Below are 25,805 nucleotides of genomic sequence, written 5' to 3'. Positions count from 1 at the left end.
GTCTGTCTTCACTCAATAGCGAGTGATGGATTTTCATATCACTGGGTGGAAGGCAAGAGAGGGAATGGGCCACACATTTGGCTCCTTACACCTTAGCAACAGGTATAAGGTGCTACCCACTGTTGATAATACTTGTGAACCAGCATGGGATGCTTCTCCTGCTGGGGCCAGTGGCTGATTTTCTTGCCCAGTCTGGACAAGTGCACATGGTAGATATACTAGTCATTAAAAGCTCCAGAGGAGCTTATCAGGGAAATAGCAGCCTAGGATGGGAAAGAATTGCAGTGTACACTCAGATGTTTACTGGGGTGTCTCATCCAAGATGTGAAGGAGGCCCTGTTTGTGGCTATCAAGCACAATGGGTGCAACTGGCTACAAATAGTGGCACATGTCAGCATGAACGATGCCTGCTGCTTGAGTTCTGAGGCCATCTTCAGTTTGTATCAGTGGATGGCTGATTTGGTAAAGGCAACTAGCGTCACATGTGGGTTGCAGGCTAAGATGACTATTTGTAGCATCATACCCAGGGTTGATTGTGGTTCTCTGTCTGGTTTAGCCCTTGCAGTCTACTCCAAACCATTCACATGAGTCTACCATGGTATCGGATGTGCATTTCTTGGCCTCTGCTATTGGGTGGAGAATTTTAGGGTTCACCTTAACAGGTCAGGTGTGCACTATATGTAGGAAGTTTTTTTTTTTTTTTTTTTTTTTTTTTTTTTTTGTTTGTGGTTTTAGGGCGCAAAACTTCTATGGTCATTAGCGCCCAGCCCGTGACGTAGAAAACAGGAAAAAAACGAAATTTAAAATCAGCAGCAATGGAAACATAGTCAGAAAATTGGAGAAACTAAAGGCAGAAGGAATGCTTAAAAGTCCACTATAGAAAGGGGTTGGTTGTCCACAAAAAAAAAGCTTCAAATGACTGACGTCATTTCACTGTCACTAATAAACTGTAGAACGCGGTCAGCTGAGCGCGTGTCATCTGCTAAAATCGACGATAGATCAGGCGATAGCTGTAGACGGGAGTGTAACGGATTAAAATAGGGGCATTCAATTAAAAGGTGTCTGACCGTCCACAGCTGAGAGCAGTGGGGACACAGTGGGGGAGGATCACCGCTTAAAAGATGTCGATGACTAAAAAGACAGTGCCCTATCCGGAGTCGAGCTAAAATTACCTCCTCCCGACGACGCGTTCGGGAGGAAGAGGTCCAAGCGCAAGGAACGGCTTTCACTTCCCGCAATTTATTGTGGGGAAGTGTTGACCAATGCGCATGCCATAAATGAGTAACTTGGCGACATAAACCGCTCCGTAGATCGGTAAACGGAAGAGACTGAAGAGCTGGCCGAGGAAGAGAGACTGCAGCCTTGGCCGCTATATCGGCCGCCTCATTTCCACAGATACCAGCGTGTCCCGGGAGCCAGAGGAACGCCACTGAGACGCCCCCCAGGTGGAGCAAGCGCAGACAGTCCTGAATCCGGTGGACCAGAGGGTGCACAGCGTAAAGAGCTTGGAGACTTAGGAGAGAGCTGAGAGAATCTGAGCAGATTACGTACTGTATCCGCTGATGGCGGCGGATGTAGTGGACAGCCTGGAGAACAGCGTAAAGCTCTGCAGTATAAACCGAACACTGGTCGGGAAGCCGAAAGTGATTTGGGGTGTCGCCAACAATATAGGCACTCCCTACACCTAACGATGTTTTCGAGCCATCGGTGTAAATAAATGTGGCTTCCGTGATTTGTGCACATAGAGCAGCAAATGCCCGACGGTAAACAAGTGTAGGGGTACCATCTTTGGGAAATTGACATAGGTCTCTGAGCAAGTCGATCCGGGGACGGTGCCAAGGCGGTGCTGTACCCCAAGTTGTCAAGAAGGTTTTAGGAAAGCGGAAGGAAAGAGAATGGAGCAGTTGACGGAAGCGGACTCCCGGGGGTAGTAGGGAGGAGGAGCGGCCTGCATACCCGACATCAAAGGAGGCGTCGAAAAAAAGGTTATGGGCTGGATTAGCAGGCATGGAAGACAGATGGCTAGCATAACGACTCAGAAGGACTGCCCGCCGATTGGACAGCGGAGGTTCAGCAGTCTCAGCATAAAGGCTTTCCACAGGGCTGGTGTAAAAAGCTCCAGACACTAAACGTAATCCACGGTGGTGGATAGAGTCGAGACGCCGAAGAATAGACGGCCGAGCAGAGGAGTAGACTATGCTTCCATAATCCAATTTCGAGCGCACTAAGGCGCGATAGAGGCGGAGAAGGACCACCCGGTCCGCTCCCCAAGAGGTACCATTCAGGACACGGAGGGTGTTAAGGGAACGCAGACAGTGAGCCGAAAGATAGGAAACGTGGGAGGACCAGCACAGTTTTCTGTCAAACATAAGACCCAAGAATTTAGCGACGTCGGAAAACGGAAGGTTGACAGGACCTAGATGTAAGGAGGGCGGAAGAAACTCCTTACGTCGCCAAAAATTAACACAAACGGTCTTACTGGGTGAGAAACGGAAGCCGGTTTCGATGCTCCACGAGTGGAGGCGATCGAGACATCCTTGAAGACGTCGTTCAATAAGGCTTGTCCGTTGAAAGCTGTAGTAGATCGCAAAATCGTCCACAAAGAGGGAGCCCGAGACATCAGGAAGGAGACAATCCATAATTGGATTAATGGCGATGGCAAACAGTACAACACTCAGCACGGAGCCCTGGGGTACCCCGTTTTCTTGGGAGAAAGTACGGGAGAGAGTAGTGTTCACCCGCACCCTAAATGTGCGCTCTGCCATAAATTCGCGAAGAAAAAGGGGCAGCCGGCCTCGAAAGCCCCAAGAGAACAGTGTGCGGAGGATGCCTGTCCTCCAACAGGTATCGTACGCTCTCTCCAGATCAAAAAATATTGCTACCGTTTGGCGTTTCCGGAGAAAATTGTTCATGATATAAGTGGAGAGAGCAACAAGATGGTCAACAGCAGAACGATGCTTTCGGAATCCGCATTGGGCTGGTGTTAAAAGACTGCGGGACTCCAGCCACCAAGCTAAACGGATTCACCATACGCTCCAAAACCTTACAGACACTACTCGTGAGAGAAATGGGGCGATAGCTAGAGGGGAGATGTTTGTCCTTTCCAGGTTTCGGAACGGGAACGACAATAGCTTCCCGCCATCGCCTGGGAAAGGTACTGTCGGTCCAAATTCGATTATAAAGGCGAAGGAGGTGACGCAGGCTATGGGTTGATAAATGCAGCAACATTTGGACATGGATACCATCCGGTCCTGGGGCGGAGGAGCGAGAAGTAGAGAGTGCATGTTGGAGTTCGCGCATGGAGAAAACAGTATTGTAGCTTTCGCGATTTTGAGAGGAGAAAGCAAGATGCCGCACTTCTGCTGCACGTTTCTTCGGGAGAAACGCTGGCGGGTAATTTGAAGAGCTCGAAATCTCAGCAAAGTGCTGACCCAATGAGTTAGAAATTGCGACGGGGTCCACTAAGGTATGATGCGCGACAGTGAGCCCAGAGACCGGGGAGAAACTAGGCGCGCCTGAGAACCGTCGAAGCCGACTCCTAACTTCCGAGGAGGGAGTGAAGTTGTTAAATGAGCTAGTAAAGAATTTCCAGCTTGCCTTCTTGCTATCGCGGATGACGCGACGGCATCGCGCACGGAGCTGCTTATATCGGATACAGTTGGCCAAAGTTGGATGGTGACGGAAAATGCGAAGAGCACGTCGCCGCTCACGTATTGCGTCACGGCAGGCCTCGTTCCACCAAGGAACTGGAGGGCGCCGGGGCAATTCGGAGGTGCGTGGTATTGAACGTTCCGCAGCTGTGAGAATAACGTCGGTAAAATGTGTGACCTCATCGTCGACGCTGGGAAAGCGACGGTCATCGAATGTCGCTAGAGACGAAAAAAGTGTCCAATCGGCTTGGGCAAACTTCCAGCGTCGCGAGCGCATATATGGCAGTTGAGGCTGCAGTCGAAGAACACATGGAAAGTGGTCACTCGAGTGTGTATCATCAAGGGCGAACCATTCGAAGCGCCGAGCTAGCGGAACAGTACCGACCGCAAGGTCCAAATGGGATAAATTTGCCGTGGAGGCAGACAAAAATGTAGGGACCCCAGTGTTGAGGCAGACTAGATCCGCTTGGTGGAAGACGTCTAGCAATAGTGAGCCACGTGGACAAGGATGTGGAGATCCCCAAAGCGGGTGGTGGGCATTGAAGTCCCCAACCAGCAAATAGGGGGGTGGAAGCTGATCAATAAGATGAAGGAGATCAGCTCGTGCCATTGGTGTAGACGATGGAATGTATACCGTACAAAGAGAGAACGTGTATCCAGAAAGGGAAAGACGGACGGCGACAGCTTGGAAGGAAGTGTTTAAGGGGATTGGGTGATAATGGAGAGTATCATGGAGCAGAATCATGAGTCCTCCATGGGCTGGAGTGCCTTCAACTGAGGGGAGGTCATATCGGACGGACTGAAAATGAGGGAGAACAAAGCGGTCATGGGGACGCAGCTTTGTTTCCTGAAGACAGAAGATGACCGGCGAGTAGGATCGTAAGAGGATCGACAATTCCTCCCGATTGGCGCGAATGCCGCGGATATTCCAGTGGATAATGGACATAGGGTGAACAGAAAATGGAGGAACGGCACCAAGGGTGCTGTCAACTCAACGACTGCTCAGAGCTTGCGACCGACAGCATGGAATGGCATTCAGTCGAAGGCAGAAGATCCTGATCCATAGGTTGGTCAGGAGCAGCTCCTGCCACCAACGATCGGCCAGTTGACCGGCCACCAACAGTGCGCCTCGGCGACACAGAAGATGGCCGAGGGCGATTTCCGCCAGGTGGTGCTGTAGATGGGACACGCCTTGGCGGAGAAGGAGAGGAACTGTGTTTCTTCGTAGCCTTCTTGGAAGTATGATGTTTAGATGAAGGAGGAACCGATGGTTGTGAAGTTGCAGTACGTAAAAACTCTTCACGAGAATGCTCTTTTTTTGTAGACTTGGCGTCTGACTTTTGGGCTCGAGATTTAGCAGAACCCGACGAAGGGTGAGCCATAGAGTGGGCAGGCGAAAGAGGTGAGGTTGAACGTGCGATCTTTGCGCTGGCCGATCTGACGACCGTGGTACTAAATGTGAGGTCGCAAGTCTGCGTGGCCGCCTCCTTTGTTGGCCGAGAAGAAGCAAGGACAGCGCTGTATTTTCCTTTCTGAGGCACGGTGGGCTGTCGACTGGCGAGTAACTTTCGAGCAGCAAAGGTCGACACCTTTTCCTTCACTCTTATTTCCTGGATCAGCTTTTCGTCCTTAAAAACAGGGCAATCTCGAGAGGAAGCAGCGTGGTCACCCATACAGTTGATGCAGCGAGGGGATGGAGGTGGACAAGCACCCTCATGGGCATCCCTGCCACACGTAACACATTTGGCCGGATTGGAACAGGACTGGCTGGTGTGATTAAACCGCTGACATCGATAGCAACGCGTAGGGTTTGGGACATAAGGGCGAACGGAAATTATCTCATAGCCTGCTTTGATTTTTGATGGGAGTTGAACTTTGTCAAAAGTCAAGAAGACAGTGCGGGTTGGAATGATGTTCGAGTCAACCCTTTTCATAACCCGATGAACAGCGGTGACGCCCTGGTCAGACAGGTAGTGCTGAATTTCTTTGTCAGACAATCCATCGAGGGAGCGTGTATAAACGACTCCACGCGAGGAATTTAAGGTACGGTGCGGTTCCACCCGGACAGGGAAGGTGTGGAGCAGAGAAGTACGCAGCAATTTTTGAGCCTGGAGGGCACTGTGTGTTTCTAACAACAGGGTACCATTCCGTAATCTGGAACAAGACTTTACAGGACCCGCAATTGCGTCGACACCTTTCTGAATAATGAAAGGGTTGACCGTGGAAAAGTCGTGACCTTCGTCAGACCGAGAAACAACAAGGAACTGTGGCAACGATGGAAGAACCGTCTGTGGCTGAGACTCAGTGAACTTACGTTTGTGAGCAGACATAGTGGAAGGTGAGGAAACCATTGCGGAAGAATCCCCCATGATTACCGGCGTCTCCGATGGCGCGCTCCTCCCTTGTGGGGGCCCTCACCGAGGGCACACCCGCCTTAGGTGATTGTTCACACCTCAGGTCACACCTCCCGACATACGGATGGAGGGACCAATCGGCACTTTCGGAAGGTATCAGCTCGGGTAATCACCCCTCCCTGGGCCTGGCCTTTACCAGGGGGTACGTACGTGTCCTACCTGTCTACCCGGGGCGGGGAATTACGCGTTACCCCGTCACCGGCTACGCATGGAAGTGCGTGGGTCGGCCTTCAGACACGCACAGGGAGGAAGAAAGAGAAAGGGAAAGGAAAGAAGAGGGGGTCTCAAACGCCGCAGCGGAGAAAAGGGTAAAGAGAAGAGGTAAGGAAAGGAGATGGACAAAGGAAGGAAGAAGACATACAAGCAAGGAAGAAGAAGAATTTGGTACATTTACAAGCGTCCGTCTCCGGACGTAGGCGCAAACCATACACGCAGAGGGGGAGAAAGTGAAGGAAAGAGCAAGAGGTGAGGGGGGGGGGGGGGGCGAAGACGGGGGATGGGGAAGGATGCGGAAAGGGAAGGTATGCAGCCCGGAAAGGAAGGAAGGCCACATTAGCTCGGGGCCCCGTGCTCGCTACGCACGTATCCACAAAAGAGTTGTGGATCCCCTGGGGGGTATGTAGGAAGTGGCTACTAGGGTAGTTAAGTATGTGTGGCATGCACATGTGGTTTTTTGATTAGCAGATGACCCGCCCCCCCCCCCCAACCCCCACCCCATGTCTGAGACAAGTAGCCCATCAAAATCAAATATCGCTCAGCCACAGTATTCTCAGAGCATGCTCGTCCTTGCATATTGAATACAAATTAACATGATATTACTAAGCTATAGGAGCATCCACGGAAACACCCCAGAATTAGTATCACTTACTGAAAGTTATAACACACAAATGGAGAGTTAGGGGCAGAAAGTTGATTAAAGCCAGAAGTGAATAGCAATGAAATCCTAAGTTCAGATGGTAATATTTACTACAAGGATAAGCTAGTCACCAATGGTGGTACCATATTTATTGGAGTAAAGAATCTGATAATATCTAGCGACATTACCACAGTTGTCATCTGCCTGCTTAGCTGGGTGATAACGTGCTCACCTCCCATGCAAGCAGGCCCGTGTTCAATTTCTGGCTGGGTTGGAGATTTTCTCCACTCAGGGACTGGGTGTTGTGTTGTGTTGTGTTGTGTTGTCGCCCAATGTGGTGTCGACTGAAAGAAGACTTCCATTTGGCAACTAAACTTAGTCAGATGGGGCCTCCCAGTCATCGATGACACACCCTCTTTTCCATTTTACCACAGTTGCCGAATTTGAAGTAATCTGGGTGAAGTTAAGCATTGAAGGTCAGTCTAAAATGGTAATCAGATGCTTTTATAGATCGCCGGGCCAGGAGCTGTAGTGGTAGAGAGCACTGCAGAGAGAATTTGCAGAATATTGTTAATAACTGTACTGATCCTGCCATTGTTAAGAGGGAGTTACTTCATCTAATCAAGCATAGATTGGGAGAGTCATGCTATCAAAACTGGTGCCAGAGACAGGGATTTGTGTGACAATTTTCAGACAAGACATTCAAAATAAACAATGGAAACTCCAGATTTGAATATCAGCAAAGTAAAAAAAAGATTGGCATTCTTGTCCAAGGTACCATAGAGGGGAGTTATGCATACATGAGGTGTGCTTGCTTGTGTGACTGAATGTATGTGGGTTTCTTTTTCTGATGAAGGCTGTGCCAGAAAGCTAATATGTAAGTGTCTTTTAGTTGTGCCTATCTGCAAGCTAATGTGGCATCTTTATGGTAAGTAGAAATCCATCTTTTCCTTACTCTGTTGTCTGAAAATTACTTTGAGCCAATAATGAGAGAACCAAATCAAGAAGGAAATGTCTTACACCTCCTACCTACAAACAGACCTGAAATTATTGAATCAGTTAATGTAGAGAAAGGTATCAGTGATCATAAGGCTGTGACAGCAACTGTGACTACAAATATGGCAAGGAATGTTAAGGAAGGTTGCAAAATATTTTTGTTTGGCACGACTCACAGGATACAAGTGCAGAGTATCTGAGTAGTAAACAACAAATATTCAGTGCTGAAGATGAAGATGTGGAGCACAAATGGAAAAAATTCAAAAGCATATTTCAGTATGCCTTAGGAAAGTATATCCCAGTAGGGAGGAGCAGGAGATTAGTGTTTAAGTCCCGTCAACAATGAAAGCATTAGAAATGGAGCACAAGCTTTGATTGTGGGAGGATAGAGGGGGAAAGTGGTCATGCCCTTTTAAAGGAACCATCCCGGCATTTTCCATAAGCAATTTAGGGAAATCATTAGATTAGTTTTCCCTTCCAATCTAATCAATCTATAGATTTGTGCTGAGGAGATCCTCATGGATGTGGAACATGTATTGTATATATTCATACTATTAGTATTGTTACTTCAGCTTAAAAAAAAATTTGACATCATTTGTTTCTAATAAAAAATTCATCAATGGAGTAGGAGGAGTTGGCCACTAGTAAGTCTTTCAGGCTCCTTTTAAACTGATCTTTATTTGTAACTATATTTTTTATGTTTGCTGGCAAATGATTGAAATGAGTGTTCCTGAGTAGTGGACCCCTTTTTGAACTAAAGTAAGTGCTTTTAAGTCCTTGTGCAGATCATTTTTGTTCCTGGTATTTTATGTATGAACTGAGCTCTTTGTTGAAAAAAGAGGTAGTTTATTTACTCCTTAATGAAATTTGTCCTAAATAATATGAGAGGCAGTAGTTAGTATACCCAGTTCTTTGAAGAGGTTTCTACAGGATGTCCGTGAATTTACTCCACAAATAATATGTATTACACGCCTTTGGACTCATAATATTTTGGGGTAACTCTTCAAGTCAAACAAAAGTTTTCGTTCATATAGCATTATGGAATGAAAGTAGGCAAAGTATGCAAGCTTTTTCATTTTTATGTCGCCTATGTCTGCTAACGCTCGAATTGCAAATACAGATTTGTTAAGGCGTTTCTGCAGTTCTGTGGTGTGCTCCTCCCAACTGAATTTATTATCAAGTTGTAATCCCAGGAATTTAAGACTGTCAACCTCTTCTATCTTCTCTTCTTCATACTTTATGCATATGCTGCATGGAAACCTCTTACAGGTTCTGAATTGCATTTAGTGAGTGTTTTCGAAGTTTAATGTCAGTAAGTTGGTTATAAACCATTTATTAATATCCATGAAGATATCATTAGCAGAGCTTTCTAGAGCTACATCCGACATACTATTTATTGCAATACTTGTGTCATCTGCAAACAAAACAAACTCTATGATCTCTCATCAGTTACACTGCCAGAAGCAAATTTAGTAAGCAGTTCAAAATCATCTGTTCAGTCACTCAGTGACCGTATAGGCATCAAAATGGAAGATATTAGAGAGAAGGCCAAAATACTGAATTCAGTCTTTTGAAGTTTTTTCACTCTGGAAAATCATAATACAATCCCTTTTTTCACTCATCATATGAATGTCAAAATGGCAGATATTGAGATAACCAATTGTGGAATAGAAAGGCAAGTACAGTCGCTTAGTAGTGGAAACGCCTCAGGACTGTAAGATTATACAAAAGAACTTTGCCATTTCTAGCAGTAGTTTATCACAGTTCTCTAGAGCAGTGAAGGGTACCTGGTAACTGGAAGAAAGAGCAGCTCATTCCCATTTTCAAGATAGGTAATAGTACAGGTGCACATAATTACAGGTTTATATTGTTGTAGAATTATGGAACGTGTTTTATGTTCAAGAATTATGATTTTTTTGGAGAATGAAAATCTCGTCTATGAAAATCAACTTTGATTCCACAAACAGAGATCTTGCAAACTCATTGTGCTGTGTTCCTCCATAAGATCCATAGCACTGTAGATAATGGCACTCAGGTTTATGCTGTGTTCCTGGACTTCAGGAAGGCATTTAACACTTCCCTGCACTGCCATCTAATGAAAAAATTACAAGCTTACCAAGTATTGGACCAGATTTGTGACTTTAATCAGGACTCCCTTGCAGACAGTACACAACATGTCACTCTTAATGGAACAAAATCTACAGATGTAAAGGTATCTTCCAGAACACCCCAAGGAAGTACAATAGGACCATTACTATTTACATTGTACATAGAGAGCATCTGACCCTTCCAACTAGATCATTTATGACTGTTCAGAGATTATGCAGTTGTCTGTAAAAAAGTAGCAATGCCAGAAGACAGATTGGTTTGAAAAATGACCTACATATGATTTATTTACATTCAGGGCTGATTGTTACATTGATGAATAATGCAGGACTGACATATTGCACATAAATAAGAAAAGAAATCGTCTACTGTACAACTACACTATTGACGACAAATTGCTGGAAACAACATCTACCATAAAATGTCAAGGAGTAACTGTCCAGTAGAATGACCACATGAAACAGGCAGTAGGAAAAGCAGACCCCAGACCGCATTCTTTTCTTCTCATCCCATCTGGTAAGTCTCCCCTGAGTCAGGGTTCTGGGTGACTTTTCCAAACTCTACCGCTATTCGTAAACCTCTCCAGTCCCTTTCCCTTCATCCCTCTTCTTTTCCCTTTAACCCTTCTGCCAGAAGGAGGAGCCACTGGCTCCTATAGTTTGCATAAATAAAAACTCTTTTATACATGTCTTCTCCCACTGCTGCTTAGTGAGTAGATTTTTGTCTATACAATTACATTATATTGTCAAAAATTGATTACTCTAATTGATTACTCTCATTGATATCAACACCAGACAGATAACAGGGAATAAACTTAAGAAAATGTAACTCGCCCACAAAAGAAGTGGCTTGCAAGGCTCTTGTTTGATGAACACTACACAACAATCTGTCAGTCTGGGACCCTAACCAGGCAGAACTGATGGAAGAGATAGAAAATATACAATGAAGAGCAGTGTGTTGCATTATGGGATCATTTAGTTGGTGCAGGAGTGTTGCAGAGATGCTTTATGAACTCCAATGGCAGATGCCACAAGAGAGGCATTGTGCATCACATAAAGGTTTACAATTGAAAGCTTGAGAGAATACTTTTTATGAAGAGTCAGGCAACATATAACTTCCTTCCATGTAATTCTTGTGAAATGACAATGATGAAAATATTTAAAAAATTAGAACTGATATAGAAGCTTATCAACAATCACACTTCCTACATGCCATTTGTTAGTGGAACAGGGTGGGGAAATCAGTGTGTGGCAGAGGGTGCTTCTGGTACCAATAACCGTCAAGTGGATTGTTGAGTACTGACGTAGGTGTAGAAATGTATGGAATGATTTTTTGGGGAATTCCACAATTTTTAAAAAACAACGGTAAAGACTATATTACTATGGTATCTATCACCAGCCATGAGCAGCTTGTATTATGAGTGAGAACTAACAGCATGCGTAATTGTATTCAGTTTTTAATTTAGATTGTTGAGGTGCATTTCCCACTTCAAATCCTCTTGAATACATTTGCCTGGAATTTTTCTGTAAATCAGAATTGAGATATTTTTTCCTCCAATTTTGAAAACAGGTTTTGCAGTATGGAGATTCTGTATAGTCTGGAAGTAACCTGTTATAGCTTTTTCAGAATTTATGAAGAAGCTATTGACCTAGATCCACTGTGCTAAGCTATGCATAACCAATGTTGCATTTTCCTCACTATATACTTTAATTAGAATGTTAGTGATACATGTGTATCATCCACTGCTGTTAATATTTGATTTAAAAAGGCAAACATTGGTTGGGTTGACTTGCCAGCCCTGAAACCATGTTGGAGTCCTTTATCAGCCTTTCTTTAACCTTCTAAGGAACATTTTTTGCTGAAGCCCGGCAAAACGAACTGCTAATTATATGACAGTTTAACATTTTGAACCCTTCTTATGCAGGAGTTTTACTTTTTGCAGTTTTTAGACTATTAGTAAATTTATCATTTGAAGGTTGTGTATTTCCAGTGTTTACTAGTGGCTCCAGAATAAATGTTGTAATAGCTTTGATGATATCATCTGACATCTCATCAGCACTCACTAAATGTTTATTAGGCAGTCCTTTTACAATTGTTGATATCAAAATTTGGCCAATGATAGATGCAGAGGTTGCTGTTTTTACAGTTGGAACAGTTACAGTTGAGCTTATCAATTTACTGCAGTCATTCACCATAATATTGTATTTTCACTATTGATTTCTCAAAATCCAATAAATTCAATCTCAGTGCAGAAAATTAGATTTTTCTTGGGAGATTAAATTTCTTCCAGAAGTTCCTCCATGTGATTATAAAGCACTCTTTGGTCTCTATCTGGTGACCTGTACATGCAAATGGTAATTATATTGTACACTGGTAATTCATCTATAGAGATTTCTCTATTTTTTCACTGGTCAGGAATTCAACAGTGTAACTAAATACTAATACAACACAGGTACCCCATGACTCAGTTTTACTATGTAACATGCTTGCATGTTTGAACTGAGGAAGGTATATTAGTTCTCATGTATTTTGATCAAGCCAGTGTTTGAATGATATCTTGCCCTACACTTTAGCAGATTATTTAACATTACTCCTGTTTCATTAATTTTGTTGGACAGCAATTGAACAAGTACTTTTAAGATAAGTAACACCTGAAAAAAAAAAGATGGAAGCCTCCAAGTTGTGGTTATTTTGGAGAACCACAAAGAAAGAATCAGTAAAGTGTTAATATTCACTGTTTTTGTAATTATCTAGATGACATTAAATAAAAGCTAATTAAAATATTTGAAACCTTTCAACTGAGAAATATAGAAAATAGTGCAGAAGAAATGGAAATATCATCATAAAAACACTACTGAGCAAGCTAAAGGATTGATATCCAAACTTTGCATTGATCATTAGAAAATTATTCAGCTATTCCTTAAGTAATTGCACTGCTAGTCATTAAAACTGTACTCAATTTCTAGCTATGAGATTCTTTTCAATTGACCAAGTACACAAAAATGGACATAGTTTTCAAATTGCTGAAAATGGCTTTGAGTATTATAACTGAAAGTAGTATCTGGGTTCATTATCAACAACTATTTTAAGTAAGTGAGTATCTTTACTACACCAAGTGAGTGCAGGTACTAGAGTGTTATGCAGTTCAGGAAAAACATTAGTATTTTATTAATAGCTCTAGACATAATCTTGGAACAAGAGCCAGTTTGAACTTGCATTTACTGAGGAAAAACAAACAAGAAAAGCTCAGAACAGCATTCTCCATTAGGGAATAAAACTATAATAAATTTCCAAAGAAGATGAGAGATTATTGGTAGTAAAATACCTGTATTTAAAAAGGCAGTTAAAATATTACTTAGAGAACTATGGATGTTGTAGTGGTCCCCTTTGATTATTAATCACTACTCTGTCACATTACCACACATGATCACAACATAATTCTCTTAAGAGAAAAGCATGTGCTAAGATCTATGTGATGCTAGTGACTTTTCATTCTCCTGAGTACACCATCTCACAGGGAGGGGGGATGTTTAATCAGTTTGCAAGGGATAGCACAGCGTGTTTGTGGTCATGGAATTAATAGTAAGTGTCAATATCATGTGCAATGATAATGTAGAGAGATGTTAAGAACTGGTACAAAACTATTTTTATATCAAACGATATCTTGTGCAAACTATGTATAATGGAAATGATGTTATGCAATAGTGACCAACTGACCGAGGCAGTGCAGTTAAGACATTTTCCTCATATTCAGTAGAATGAAGATTGTACTGCACAGTCATCACGATTTAGGTTTGTATTAATCATTTCATGCAAACTCTGGGATTGATCCTTTGACAAGGTCAAGACCTACCACTGTTCTGTCTTCTTGAAAAGCATCACATATGCTATGTGTATGTTGCCAGAGGTGGCAGTTCTGTATGCTAGATTTTGTGCCCTGTATACCATAAGCAAAATTTCATTACTTGTTACCATTTCTGGTAATGCAGTTATAATCACCAACAGTGTACTTTAAAACAAATACCTCTTTTATTTAAACTGCAATTGTTTATATATTTATATAATTTATTAACATTATGCTTTGTTCATTAACAGGAAATTAATATGGGTCAACGCTGTTCTGATACCAGAGGTATAACATTTGAAGATGTAAGAGTACCAAAAGAAAATGTCCTCCTTGCTGAGGGAGCTGGATTCAAGATAGCCATGGGTGCTTTTGATAAAACTCGGCCTCCGGTGAGTCTTTGTGAAACAATCATTAATAACTTCTTAGTAATCACATTTTACAGTTCAATCTAGTATTGTTGTATAAGAACATGTGCAATTTTTCTTCCTTCATCTGCACTAGGTTGGAGAATTTTCAAAGTTATGGAACAAGTTTCACAGTGAGGTAAAAGAGTGCTTACACAGACTAGTCATGCTGCCTTTGGGGAATTCAGTGACTGTAGTGCAAACTAAATTTAGCCTTAGGTCACACAAATATTTTTGACTTCTCAACGAATCCTCATCAGATTATCTGTTTAATAAGAAAGATATAGCAGAATATTACAAGGAAACTTATTTTCAGTTTCAACTTCTTAGCAAGTCATCAGATTACCTGTCAAAAGATACCATTTATGTGTCTCTACAACGCAATTACTACCATAAACTACTGAAGGCCACAATTCAGAAATATCTTGAGTCAGGAAAAAATCATATTTTTCTTTTCCACTCTAATAGTAGAAAATATTTCAATTCTGGCACCATCTGAATCTTGCATTTGACATACATTACTACCATAAACTACTGAAGGCCACAATTCAGAAATATCTTGAGTCAGGAAAAAATCATATTTTTCTTTTCCACTCTAATAGTAGAAAATATTTCAATTCTGGCACCATCTGAATCTTGCATTTGACATACATTTCATGGAAAATAGGGTGATAGTATAGGAATCAACATGTCTTAAAAGAAACTTTACTAGCTACTGGAATAAATCATTTCATCATTTCTTCATTTCTTGAACTACTTTATGTGTGTGTGTGTGTGTGTGTGTGTGTGTGACTCAATGTTTCTGCCATTCAGTGAATGGTCTTCTTTACTCCTAAATTATTTACACTCTACCAGAAATTTCCTACTATATTGTCTTGCGAGTAGGGTTTACGGTTTACATGTGAGTCATAGGTAATTGGTTTTCAGTGGGACTGATCATAAGTGACTGAAAGGAGACAGCAACTTGGCTATATAACCATTGATATCTCAATTGTTTTTAATATGTTAAATCACATTACACTATTAATTAAGCTGTGAGGACTGGGATTGATGCAAGACTAGTGAGCTGTATATGTTCCCTCATAGAAAGCAGACACAAAACAGAAAAAGCAATGACCTTCTGATATTTTTGAAAGAAGAGAAACTGAATTAAGACTTTTCAGTAATGATGTAATGCTACATAAGTAAATAAAAAGCACAGAAAAATTCAAGCTGCTGCAGATAAACTTTGAAGTCACTGTCAATACAAAGGGAATGATATTTTTGGGACATGCAGAGGAGATATATGTGATGACTGTACACCTATTTTATGCTAATGCTGTTATTTGTGATTAACTGGAAACAGATGATATCACAGCAGGACAGCTATGCTGATAGCTGGGTGAGACAATGAATGCTGAGAAGTTTCACTGGGGTCTGCATATAGGTGAGGCAGTAAACAAACCATGGATGTCTCTATACATGTTATACATGTTTACAAGGTTACAGAATGTAGCTTGTAAGGTCGGAATTGTAGTTGTAAATTGTTGTAGTTGTGCTGGGAAAGTCCCTGAGCTTCAAGCGCTAATAGAAAGCACAGGAGCTGAAATCATTATAGGTACAGAAAGCTGGCTAAAGCCTGAAATAAGTTCTGCAGAAATTTTTATGAAGTCTCAGGCGGTGTTCAGGAAAGATAGATTAGGCAGAATTGGTGGTGAAGTGCTTGTGTCTGTCAGTAGTGGTTTATCTTGTAGTGAAGTCAAAGTAGATACTCCGTGCGAATTGGTATGGGTGGAGGTTATACTTAACAGCCGAACTAAGTTAATAACTGGCTCCTTCTACTGACCCCCAGACTCCGATGATATAGTTGCTGAACAGTTCAGAGAAAATTTGAGTCTCGTAACAAATAAATACCCCACTCATACGGTTATAGTTGGTGGGGACTCCAACCTTCCCTCGATATGTTGGCAAAAAAACTTGTTCAAAATCAGTGGTAGACAGAAAACATCTTCCGAGATTGTCCTAAATGCTTTCTCCAAGAATTATTTGGAGCAGTTAGTCCATGAACCCACGCGAATTGTAAATAGTTGCGAAAACACACTTGATCTCTTAGCGACAAACAATCCAGAGCTAATAGAGAGCATCATGACTGATACATGGACTAGTGATCACAAGGTCGTTGTAGCTAGGCTCAAAACCATTTCTACCAAATCTTCCACAAACAAACGCAAAATAATTTTATTTAAAAAAGCGGGTAAAGTGTCACTTCCTAAGATACAATCTCCATTCCTTCCAAACTGACTATGCAAATGTAGACGAGATGTGGCTCAAATTCAAAGATATAGTAGCAACAGCAATTGAGAGATTCATACCTCATAAACCAGTAAGAGATGGAACTGATCCCCCATGGTACACAAAACAGGTCCGAACGCTGTTGCAGAGGCAACAGAAAAAGCATGCGAAGTTCAGAAGAACGCGAAACCCCAAAGATTGGCTAAAATTTACACACGACCAGAATTTCTTCGGATTTTCTACCAAATTTGGAGACAATGTTTCGTTGTGGAGCCTATTAAAGGCATCTCGCATTGAAGTCTGTGCCAAATTTTGCGTGTTTGTAAAGTACACAAGCAGCAAGACGCAGTCAATACCTTCGCTGCGCAGTGCAGATGGTGCTGTTACCGACGACTGTGCAGCTAAAGCGGAGTTATTGAATGCAGTTTTCCTAAATTCCTTCACCACGGAAGACAAATGGAAAATTCCAGAATTTGAAACACGAACAGCTGCTAGCATGATTTTCGTAGAAGTAGATACATTACGGGTTGCGAAGCAACTCAAATAGCTTGATACGGGCAAGTCTTCAGGTCCAGATTGTATACTGATTAGGTTCCTTTCAGATTATGCTGATACAATGACTCCCTAGTTAGCAGTCGTATACAACCGCTCGCTCACTGGTAGATCTGTACCTATAGATTGGAAAATTGCACAGGTTGCACCAGTGTTTAGTTCGATGGATTACTCCTACTAGCCTTCTTACAGACCTATATCATTGACGTCTGTTTGTGGTAGAGTTTTGGAGCATATATTGTATCTAAACATTATGTATCACCTCGAAGGGAATGATCTATTGATACGTAATCAGCATGGTTTCAGAAAACATCATTCTTGTGCAACGCAGCTAGCTCTTTATTTGCACGAAGTAATGGCCGCTATCGACAGGGGATCTCAAGTTCATTCCGTATTTCTAGATTTCCGGAAAGCTTTTGACACTGTTCCTCACAAGCGACTTCTAATCAAGCTGCGGGCCTATGGGGCATCATCTCAGTTGTGTGACTGGATTCATGATTTCCTGTCAGGAAGGTCGCAGTTCATAGTAATAGACGGCAAATCATCGAGTAACATTGAAGTGATATCAGATGTTCCCCAGGGAAGTGTCCTGGGACTCTGCTGTTCCTGATCCATATAAATGACCTGGGTGACAATCTGAGCAGTTATCATAGGTTGTTCGAAGATGATGATGTAATTTACCGTCTAGTAAGGTCATCCGAAGACCAGTATCAGTTGCAAAGTGATTTAGAAAAGATTGCTGTATGGTGTGGCAGGTGGCAGTTGACGCTAAATAACGAAAAGTGTGAGGTGACCCACATGAGTTCCAAAAGAAATCCGTTGGAATTCGATTACTCGATAAATAGTACAATACTCAAGGCTGTCAATTCAACTAAGTACCTGGGTGTTAAAATTATGAACAACTTCAGTTTGAAAGACCACATAGATAATATTGTGGGGAAGGCAAGCCAAAGGTTGCGTTTCATTGGCAGGACACTTAGAAGATGCAACAAGTCCACTAAAGAGACAGCTTACACTACACTCGTTCATCCTCTGTTGGAATATTGCTGCGCGATGTGGGATCCTTACCAGGTGGGATTGAAGGAGGACATCGAAAGGGTGCAAAAAAGGGCAGCTAGTCTTGTATTATCACGTAATATGGGAGAGAGTGTGGCAGATATGATACGCGAGTTTGGATGGAAGTCATTAAAGCAAAGACGTTTTTTGTCGTGGCGAGATCTATTTACGAAATTCCAGTCACCAACTTTCTCTTCCGAATGCGAAAATATTTTGTTGAGCCCAACCTACATAGGTAGGAATGATCATCAAAATAAAATAAGAGATATCAGAGCTTGAACAGAAAAGTTTAGGTGTTCATTTTTCCCGCGCGCTGTTCAGGAGTGTAATGGTAGAGAGATAATATGATTGTGGTTCGACGAAGTCTCTGCCAGACACTGAACCATTTTTTGCAATTCACATTTAAAATGGCTCTGAGCACTATGGGACTTAACATCTGAGGTCATCAGTCCCCTAGAACTTCAAACTACTTAAACCTAACTAACCTAAGGACATCACACACATCCATGCCCGAGGCAGGATTCGAACCTGCGGCCGTAGCGGTCGCGCGGTTCCAGACTGTAGCGCCTGGAACTGCTCAGCCACTCTGGCTGGCTGTGAATTGCAGAGTAATCATGTAGATGTAGATTTTGAGTATGCTGCGGAGATATGGGATTATGCACAAAGATACCTTTTAAAGGTAAGGAGCGCAACAAAAGGCAGCCAGGTATATAACAGGAGACCACAGCAGGACAAATAGTGTGAAAGAAATGGGAAAGCCACACACAGAGAAGGAAAAGAGGTAGTCTTGAGGCTATTTACCAAAAATAATTGGGTGACTATAAGCTGGACACAGGAGGAGTATTTAAGGTAAGGAGATAAGGTCATTATGAAGTGTGTGTTAAATCGTGGAACAAAAATGGGTGTAAATACTCATAAGGTGATAAAAGAGTAAAGGATTAGAATAGTTTGGCATGGGATATCTTATGCTCACCACCTTGACAACAGAAATATTTGTTAGCATAAAACTTTTTTTTTCCTTTTTTTTTTAGCTATGTGCAAACAAGCTACATATAGTAATCCACATAAGTTTTTGTCTTAAGCAAGCTGGGTGTGCATCTCTTGTAGAACAAAGATTTTCCACTGCACTATCAAAGCACTGATATGACAGACACACAGGAATGTTAACAGCATTTGCAATACTGAGGATTAACTAGTAGATAAAAAATGTCAGAAATTGTAGTCTAAGAGGATGGCTAAGAAGATTTTGGGTACTACTACTACTACTACTACTACTACTCCTCCTCCTCCTCCTCCTCCAGCTTTGTCATCTGTGGGTACTCATCCATTAAGTGTTTCTGAATTTTCTGAACAACTGTTTCTCTTTTCATATTATATAGTTTGCTAAATGCCATTAAATAGAGACATTAAATAGAGACATTGTGAGAAAGACAATCAACAAATTGATATGTAACAAGTGCATTGTTTAAGTTGGAGATGGTCTTTGATTTAGCTGTTCTTGTTAGCTTCATAATGTCTTTGCATTATGATTTTTGTCTGTGTGTGATAAAAGTGAACACTATCATACCAATAACTGATGTATGTGTTTTATACATAGATGGTAGTGTTTCTAAATAATTGGTGACCCCAAAGAAGAAACTGCACTCTTAAAGGGTGTCCAGAAAAGGACTCCCTGATTTCAAAATTAAGTATCTCGAAAACAAAGATCGATAGAGGAATGCAGTAAACGGTATGTTTATTGTGAAAGCTGTAAGAAGTTTATACAGCAGCTTGAAATAATAGTTACAAAGGCTGCTAACAGATGGTGCTATAATCGCCATAGGTAATGCCTAGTATAAATAGTGATCTGAAGCCCAGAGCGATCAATTCCACTATTGAAACGCGAAAGGAGGTTAGCGTACCAAAAGAAGAGATTAAAACCATGTACTCCATTGAACAATGTGTTTTTCTGGTGCTAGAGTACCACAGGTTAGAAGAGAGTCCTATGGCAACAAGGCGAAGTTTTCAAGCACGATTTAATGTTCCAAAAGGACCTGATGCGAAAACCATTCGTACGCTCTTCACAAAATTTCAATGAACAGGTAGCGTAACTGATAGTGGGGCATGTTGGCCGCAAGCAAACCGCAGTTACATATGAAAATATTGCCACAGTTTCTGCAATTATTCAGTGAAATCCATTGTCATCCATCCGTAGAATTGCATCTGAGACTGAATTTTGAATGGAAACATGTGTAGGCTCTTTCTCAGTATTTTCTGCATGCTGGAATGCTTCAAACCAAATGCACCAGGCCATACCCATACGAGCTGTGCAACAAAGGGTTGCCTTTGCTAATCAGATGCTCACAATGATTGATAGTGAAGGATCTGATGTTGGCTGCATCTGGTTTACAGATGAAGCACACTTCCACCTGAATGGATACGTGAATAATCAGAACTGGCGATTTTGGGGTTCTTCGCCTTGTTGCCATAGGACTCTCTTCTAACCTGTGGTACTCTAGCACCAGAAAAACACATTGTTCAATGGAGTACATGGTTTTAATCTCTTCTTTTGGTGTGAAGCAAAACCCCTGTATTCTCCTAAAGTTACTGTGTGGTCTGCAGTATGCAGCAGAGGCATTATTGGCCCTTTTTTCATTCGAGAAACGGTCACTGGTGCACGTTACATTGCAATTTTGGAACAATTTGTCACCACACAGCAAGCGTTAGAGGATCGACCAGGTACTGAATGGTTTATGCAAGATGGAGCCTGACTACATCGGACTGAACATGTGTTTCGATTCCCGAAGTATTCCTCAAGGAAGCGAGTCATTGCTTTGGAATATCCCAAATTTACTGGTTCAGGCATGGATTGGCCTCCATATTTGCCGCATTTGACTCCCTGTGACTTTTTTTTGTGGGGCACAGTGAAAGACATGGTCTACTCGAAGCATTCCGCCATGCTGGACGAGCTTGAATCGGCAATCTCTGTGGCATGTGAATCCATTTCAGTTGAGACACTACGAAATGTGATGGTGAATTTCATTCTTCGTTTGTGCCACCTCTGTCCCCATTTTCATATGATTATTTCACTTACGTATGCTGATATGAGCTGTTAGCAGCTTTTGTAACTATTATTTCAAACTGCTGTATAAACTTCTTACAGCTATCACAATAAACATACCATTTACTGCATTCCTCTACCGATCTTTGTTTTTGAGATATTTAATTTTGAAATCAGGGAGCCCTTTTCTGGACACCCTGTATGTATAGGTTATTTGCACAGATACATTCCATTATGGCCAAATTGAATAACCTACTGCATACCATTGATTGTAGAACCTCAATGTTTCGTTTAATGTCATGGATGGTACCATGTCCATCTTCTGTATTTCAACTGCAACATGCATCAAACCAATTCCAAACAGCATGATAACATCCACACCTGTTTTACCATTGGCAGTTACAGTAATGCAACCAGAGAACAACGCTGTGCACAGCAATGCTTCAGTGACATTAAACTCAACATTAACATGCTACTGGTTCCAGTCCCTCCATTAGAATTTCAGCGCAGACGCACATCACGCACACCTGTGGCGCCATCTCATAGCGCCATTTAAGGCTTGGCGATTTCGACGAGTGTACGTTCGGCACGTGTGTTTACCTTGTGGTTGTTTCACAAGACGATCAGCTATGCCTCGTAGACAACAGCGAACATCGTTTGATCAAGTATCAGAGTTCGTCAGAAGAAGGATAGTGGCTTACCGAGATTGTGGATTATCATACAGAGAAATCGCTAGTCGTGTTGGACGAAACCAAACAACTGTAATGCATATATGTGAACGCTGGATGCAGGAGGGTACGACGGACCGACGTGGTCGATCGCATTCACCTCGGTGCACCACTGCACGTGCTGATAGGCAAATTGTGCGCATGGCAGTGACGGATCGCTCAGTGACATCCCGAACCATAGCACAGCACATTGCGTCTGTAACGCATCATCCAGTGTCTGCGCGTACCATTCGACACCGTTTACAGCAGAGTGGTCTGTCCGCAAGACGTCCATTGCTTCGTCTACCACTGACGCAGAACCACAGACGTCTCCGTCGCCAATGGTGTGATGACAGACGGATGTGGGCAGCAGAATGGAATGACGTTGTCTTTACTGACGAGGCACGCTTCTGTCTGCAGCACCATGATGGTCGGATTCGAGTGTGGAGACACCGTGGAGAGAGGATGCCGGACAGCTGCATTATGCACCGCCACACTGGTCTTGCACCGGGTATTATGGTATGGGGCGGTATTGGATATTACTCTCGCATGCCTCTAGTACGCATTGCCGGTACTTTAAATAGCCGGCGCTACATATCCGAGGTGCTGGAGCCAGTTGTCCTTCCTTACCTTCAGGGCTCGGCCACAGCCATATTTCAACAGGATAATGCGCGACCACACGTGGCACGCATTGCCCAAAGGTTCTTCGTCAATAACCAGATTGAATTGCTTCCCTGGCCGGCTTGCTCTCCGGATCTTTCGCCGATAGAAAACATATGGTCCATGGTTGCTCAACAAGTGACCCAGATTACATCCCCAGCTGCCACACCAGATGATCTTTGGCAACGTGTGGAAGCTGCTTGGGCTGCTGTACCCCAGGAACACATCCAACGTCTCTTTGACTCAATGCCGAGACGTGTTGCAGCGGTGATCTCCAACAATGGCGGCTACTCTGGCTACTGATTCTGGCAGGAACCACACGTCACAGACGTCTGTAAACGTAATCATTTGATACTTGGTCAACATGTTATCTACCAAATAAATTTTGTTGTGCTACCTCTTGTCTTTCTTGGTGTTGCATTTATGGTGGCCAGCAGTGTACAAAAGCAACAGACATTCCACCCATCAGATCTCATAGTCATCTTGCACCATATTTACAATTATGGTCTCTGTTGTTTGAAGTTGCCCAACAAAAAATCTGTGATGGCCTCCAACAGTTCACTTTAGTGATCAGTAACCTTTATCAACAAGTGACTTCTTTAGTGTCCAATTGTATCCTATCCCCCCCCCCCCCCTCCCATCCTCTTCAATATACCTACAATACTCTCAAAATAGTGCTGATCTCACATTGCAAATGCTCACTCAGGTCCCTTACCAACAAGAGGCGTGGTGACAAGACACCACATGAATTCTGGACACATTTTCATGGAATGATTAATGTTAGCTGAATGCGTGGTAGCTGTTATTGTTGCCAGATGTGTGATGCCAGTATTATTTCAGACACTTTTCTGTTAATTGCTCATGAAGGATAGCCATTATGCAAGTTGCAAACAGAGGGCACACCACACTCAACTCGTGCATCATGGTGGCCACTGCAACACCCATCATTCCTGCTGGAGGCAAGTGACCCATGCTGGACCAGTCCAATGAGTTGAAACTTTGCTGCTGCCTGATGACCATTGATCATACCCAAGAATCTCCAAAGTCTCCATGGCACCATCAAGAAGATAGCTAAGCATCTAGAGACAGTGCAACTATGAACTGTGGCTGCAGATGGCATGTGTAAACACCATGCCCTTGCACCCCAGTCTTACAGTTATCAGCTACCTAGTGCAGAAATCTGCTGGTTTCAAAGACATTTGAGTACAAAAACGGTTTCAGCACTTCATAGCTTTTAACCAAAATAACAAACATAATCTGTCTTAGGTGCAACAGATTGTGACACCCATTTACAGCACCTACTGCGGAGGACCAATCGATGCTCTACATTACATACTTCATATACAACTACTCACTGTACTACCAGCTGCAGTAAAACATTGACACTGTTGCCTCCAGCAACATCACAGAGGCTGTTTGTCAGTGACTTTTCTTCAGGCTCACTGTTTTTAATCGACATGGGATTGGACATCAGCATTCTGCTGGCCATGTACTCTCCTGATGCTAAGCAAGCCAATGCAGTCCCTTTATTGGCAGTCAACGATTCTGTCATACACACGTATGGTTCCAAGGCTTTGGGTTTTGGTGTCAGACTCGCTGGTACTGCAAATGGATATTTGTGTTGACTGACATTACTCAACCAATTTTGGGCACAGTTTTCTCACAGAAACCATTTTGACCATGGATTACAGAATGCTTGCCTCATATATTCCATCAATGGGCACATTATTTCAAGTGTAAAGGGTCATTTTGCAGTACACACCTTTCACATGGTAGTAAACTTAAATACTTCTGCATCAAACAAGGAAAGAAGCCAGTGGGAGACCTACCAACACAACTTGGTTTCTGAGCTCTGTAACATTGAAGATGACTACATAACAGTCTTGAAACTACCAGGTTACATATGTAAAACAGTGTGTTAAATAATACTCTGAAAACCAATGAATGTGTACTACAAGCAGCCCATAGAACACTGGAGATGCTTGAGATCATTGTTGAATAAAATAGTTCATTAGAGTTTTCACCAAGTGGAGATACAATCTCCTTAGTTAGGAGTGCTGCAATATGGCAAACCACTAAGAAGCAGTCATGCTCCAATCTCCCTTCACTCTCTCAGCTCAAATCCAGAGTGAAGGGTAATCAGGAACAGGCAAGCACAAATTTTTTGGGACACCATGATTATTACCGATATGGCTTTTGGACTAAATATGTCTCTGTTCTAATTGTTCTAGCTTCTCTATCTAACAATTTTTGGTGGTGAAACTACAAAGGATCCATAATGATCCAGCCACACATTTTGCTAAATTTCCTCATTTAAGCATGCGTCTCTCACTTCTTGCAAAATAAGGAAGATCATTGTTTGCATTAAAGAACATCCTGGCAGACAAAAACATGAGCCTAAATGAGGAGAATTAGGGTTATTATTTATTTATCATATGGTTTTTAGTCCCAGGAGGCTTCAAAGAGATGCTCAGCTCATCTTCTATGCAGTTATTTTCAAATGAAACAACAAGCTCATTGTTACCAATCACTGATTTATTTGTATCCACAATGCATTTTGAAGGTTTAAACCTCCATCATCAGTTACACGTCATACTAACACATGTAAATCTGTGTTGTCTCATGATTTTGGGGTAACTTGTGGCACTATGTAGTGGAGAAACAAATACTATTTCAGAACATGGTTTTGAGGAGTTTTTTTTGTTTTGACTAGAAACTAAATGTATGTCTAAAAGTGAAAATAAACAAGTAAAATAAAGTACCTCCATTGGTCACACATTCCTTCCTCTATTGTAACACATCACATGTAAACAAAGATGGTGTTGGGAAACTATTAAATGCAAAAAACATATAACAAAGAACTCCACAATCCTTTAAAACTTATTCCAAATAATGTTATCATAAATTCTTTGTGCTTTGGGACAATGTTTCTGTTTTGTGTGAGATGCTGACTAATTCAAGGGGGCATACAAATCCTTTCCTGTCAAGTTAATATAGCTCAAATTTCATTATCATGTATGTGTTACAGTGAAACACACAAATCTGGAGAATGTTGATTTCCACCAGTGAATGTCAACATTCACATAGTCGCTTAGTGTATGTCTGAAATATTTGCTAAATACGGTTTATTTCTGACTTACACCAGCAAATGTTGGCATTCACCATGCACTAATGGTGAATGTTGGACATGTGACATTTTATAGTGACTGAATGACTGAGAAGAAAATATAAATCTCCAACAAGGGT

The 25,805-nt window shown here is 42.2% G+C and overlaps 1 protein-coding gene across 1 annotated transcript in view; it reads left to right on the top strand.

The window, feature by feature from the left end:
- The window catches only part of LOC124555323 (probable medium-chain specific acyl-CoA dehydrogenase, mitochondrial), a 194,721-nt gene that overhangs the window by 118,257 nt on the left and 50,659 nt on the right, over positions 1-25,805 (top strand). Inside the window, exon 8 of the mRNA XM_047129201.1 lies at positions 14,118-14,258. Within this exon, the coding sequence (XP_046985157.1) occupies positions 14,118-14,258 (141 nt within the window). The remainder of the gene's footprint in view (positions 1-14,117; positions 14,259-25,805) is intronic.

This window comes from Schistocerca americana, chromosome X, assembly GCF_021461395.2.
Source record: "Schistocerca americana isolate TAMUIC-IGC-003095 chromosome X, iqSchAmer2.1, whole genome shotgun sequence".
NCBI classification, from domain to species: domain Eukaryota; kingdom Metazoa; phylum Arthropoda; class Insecta; order Orthoptera; family Acrididae; genus Schistocerca; species Schistocerca americana.
The sequence above is the reverse complement of the archived record's forward strand: the minus strand, read 5'-3'. Positions and strand labels throughout refer to the sequence as shown.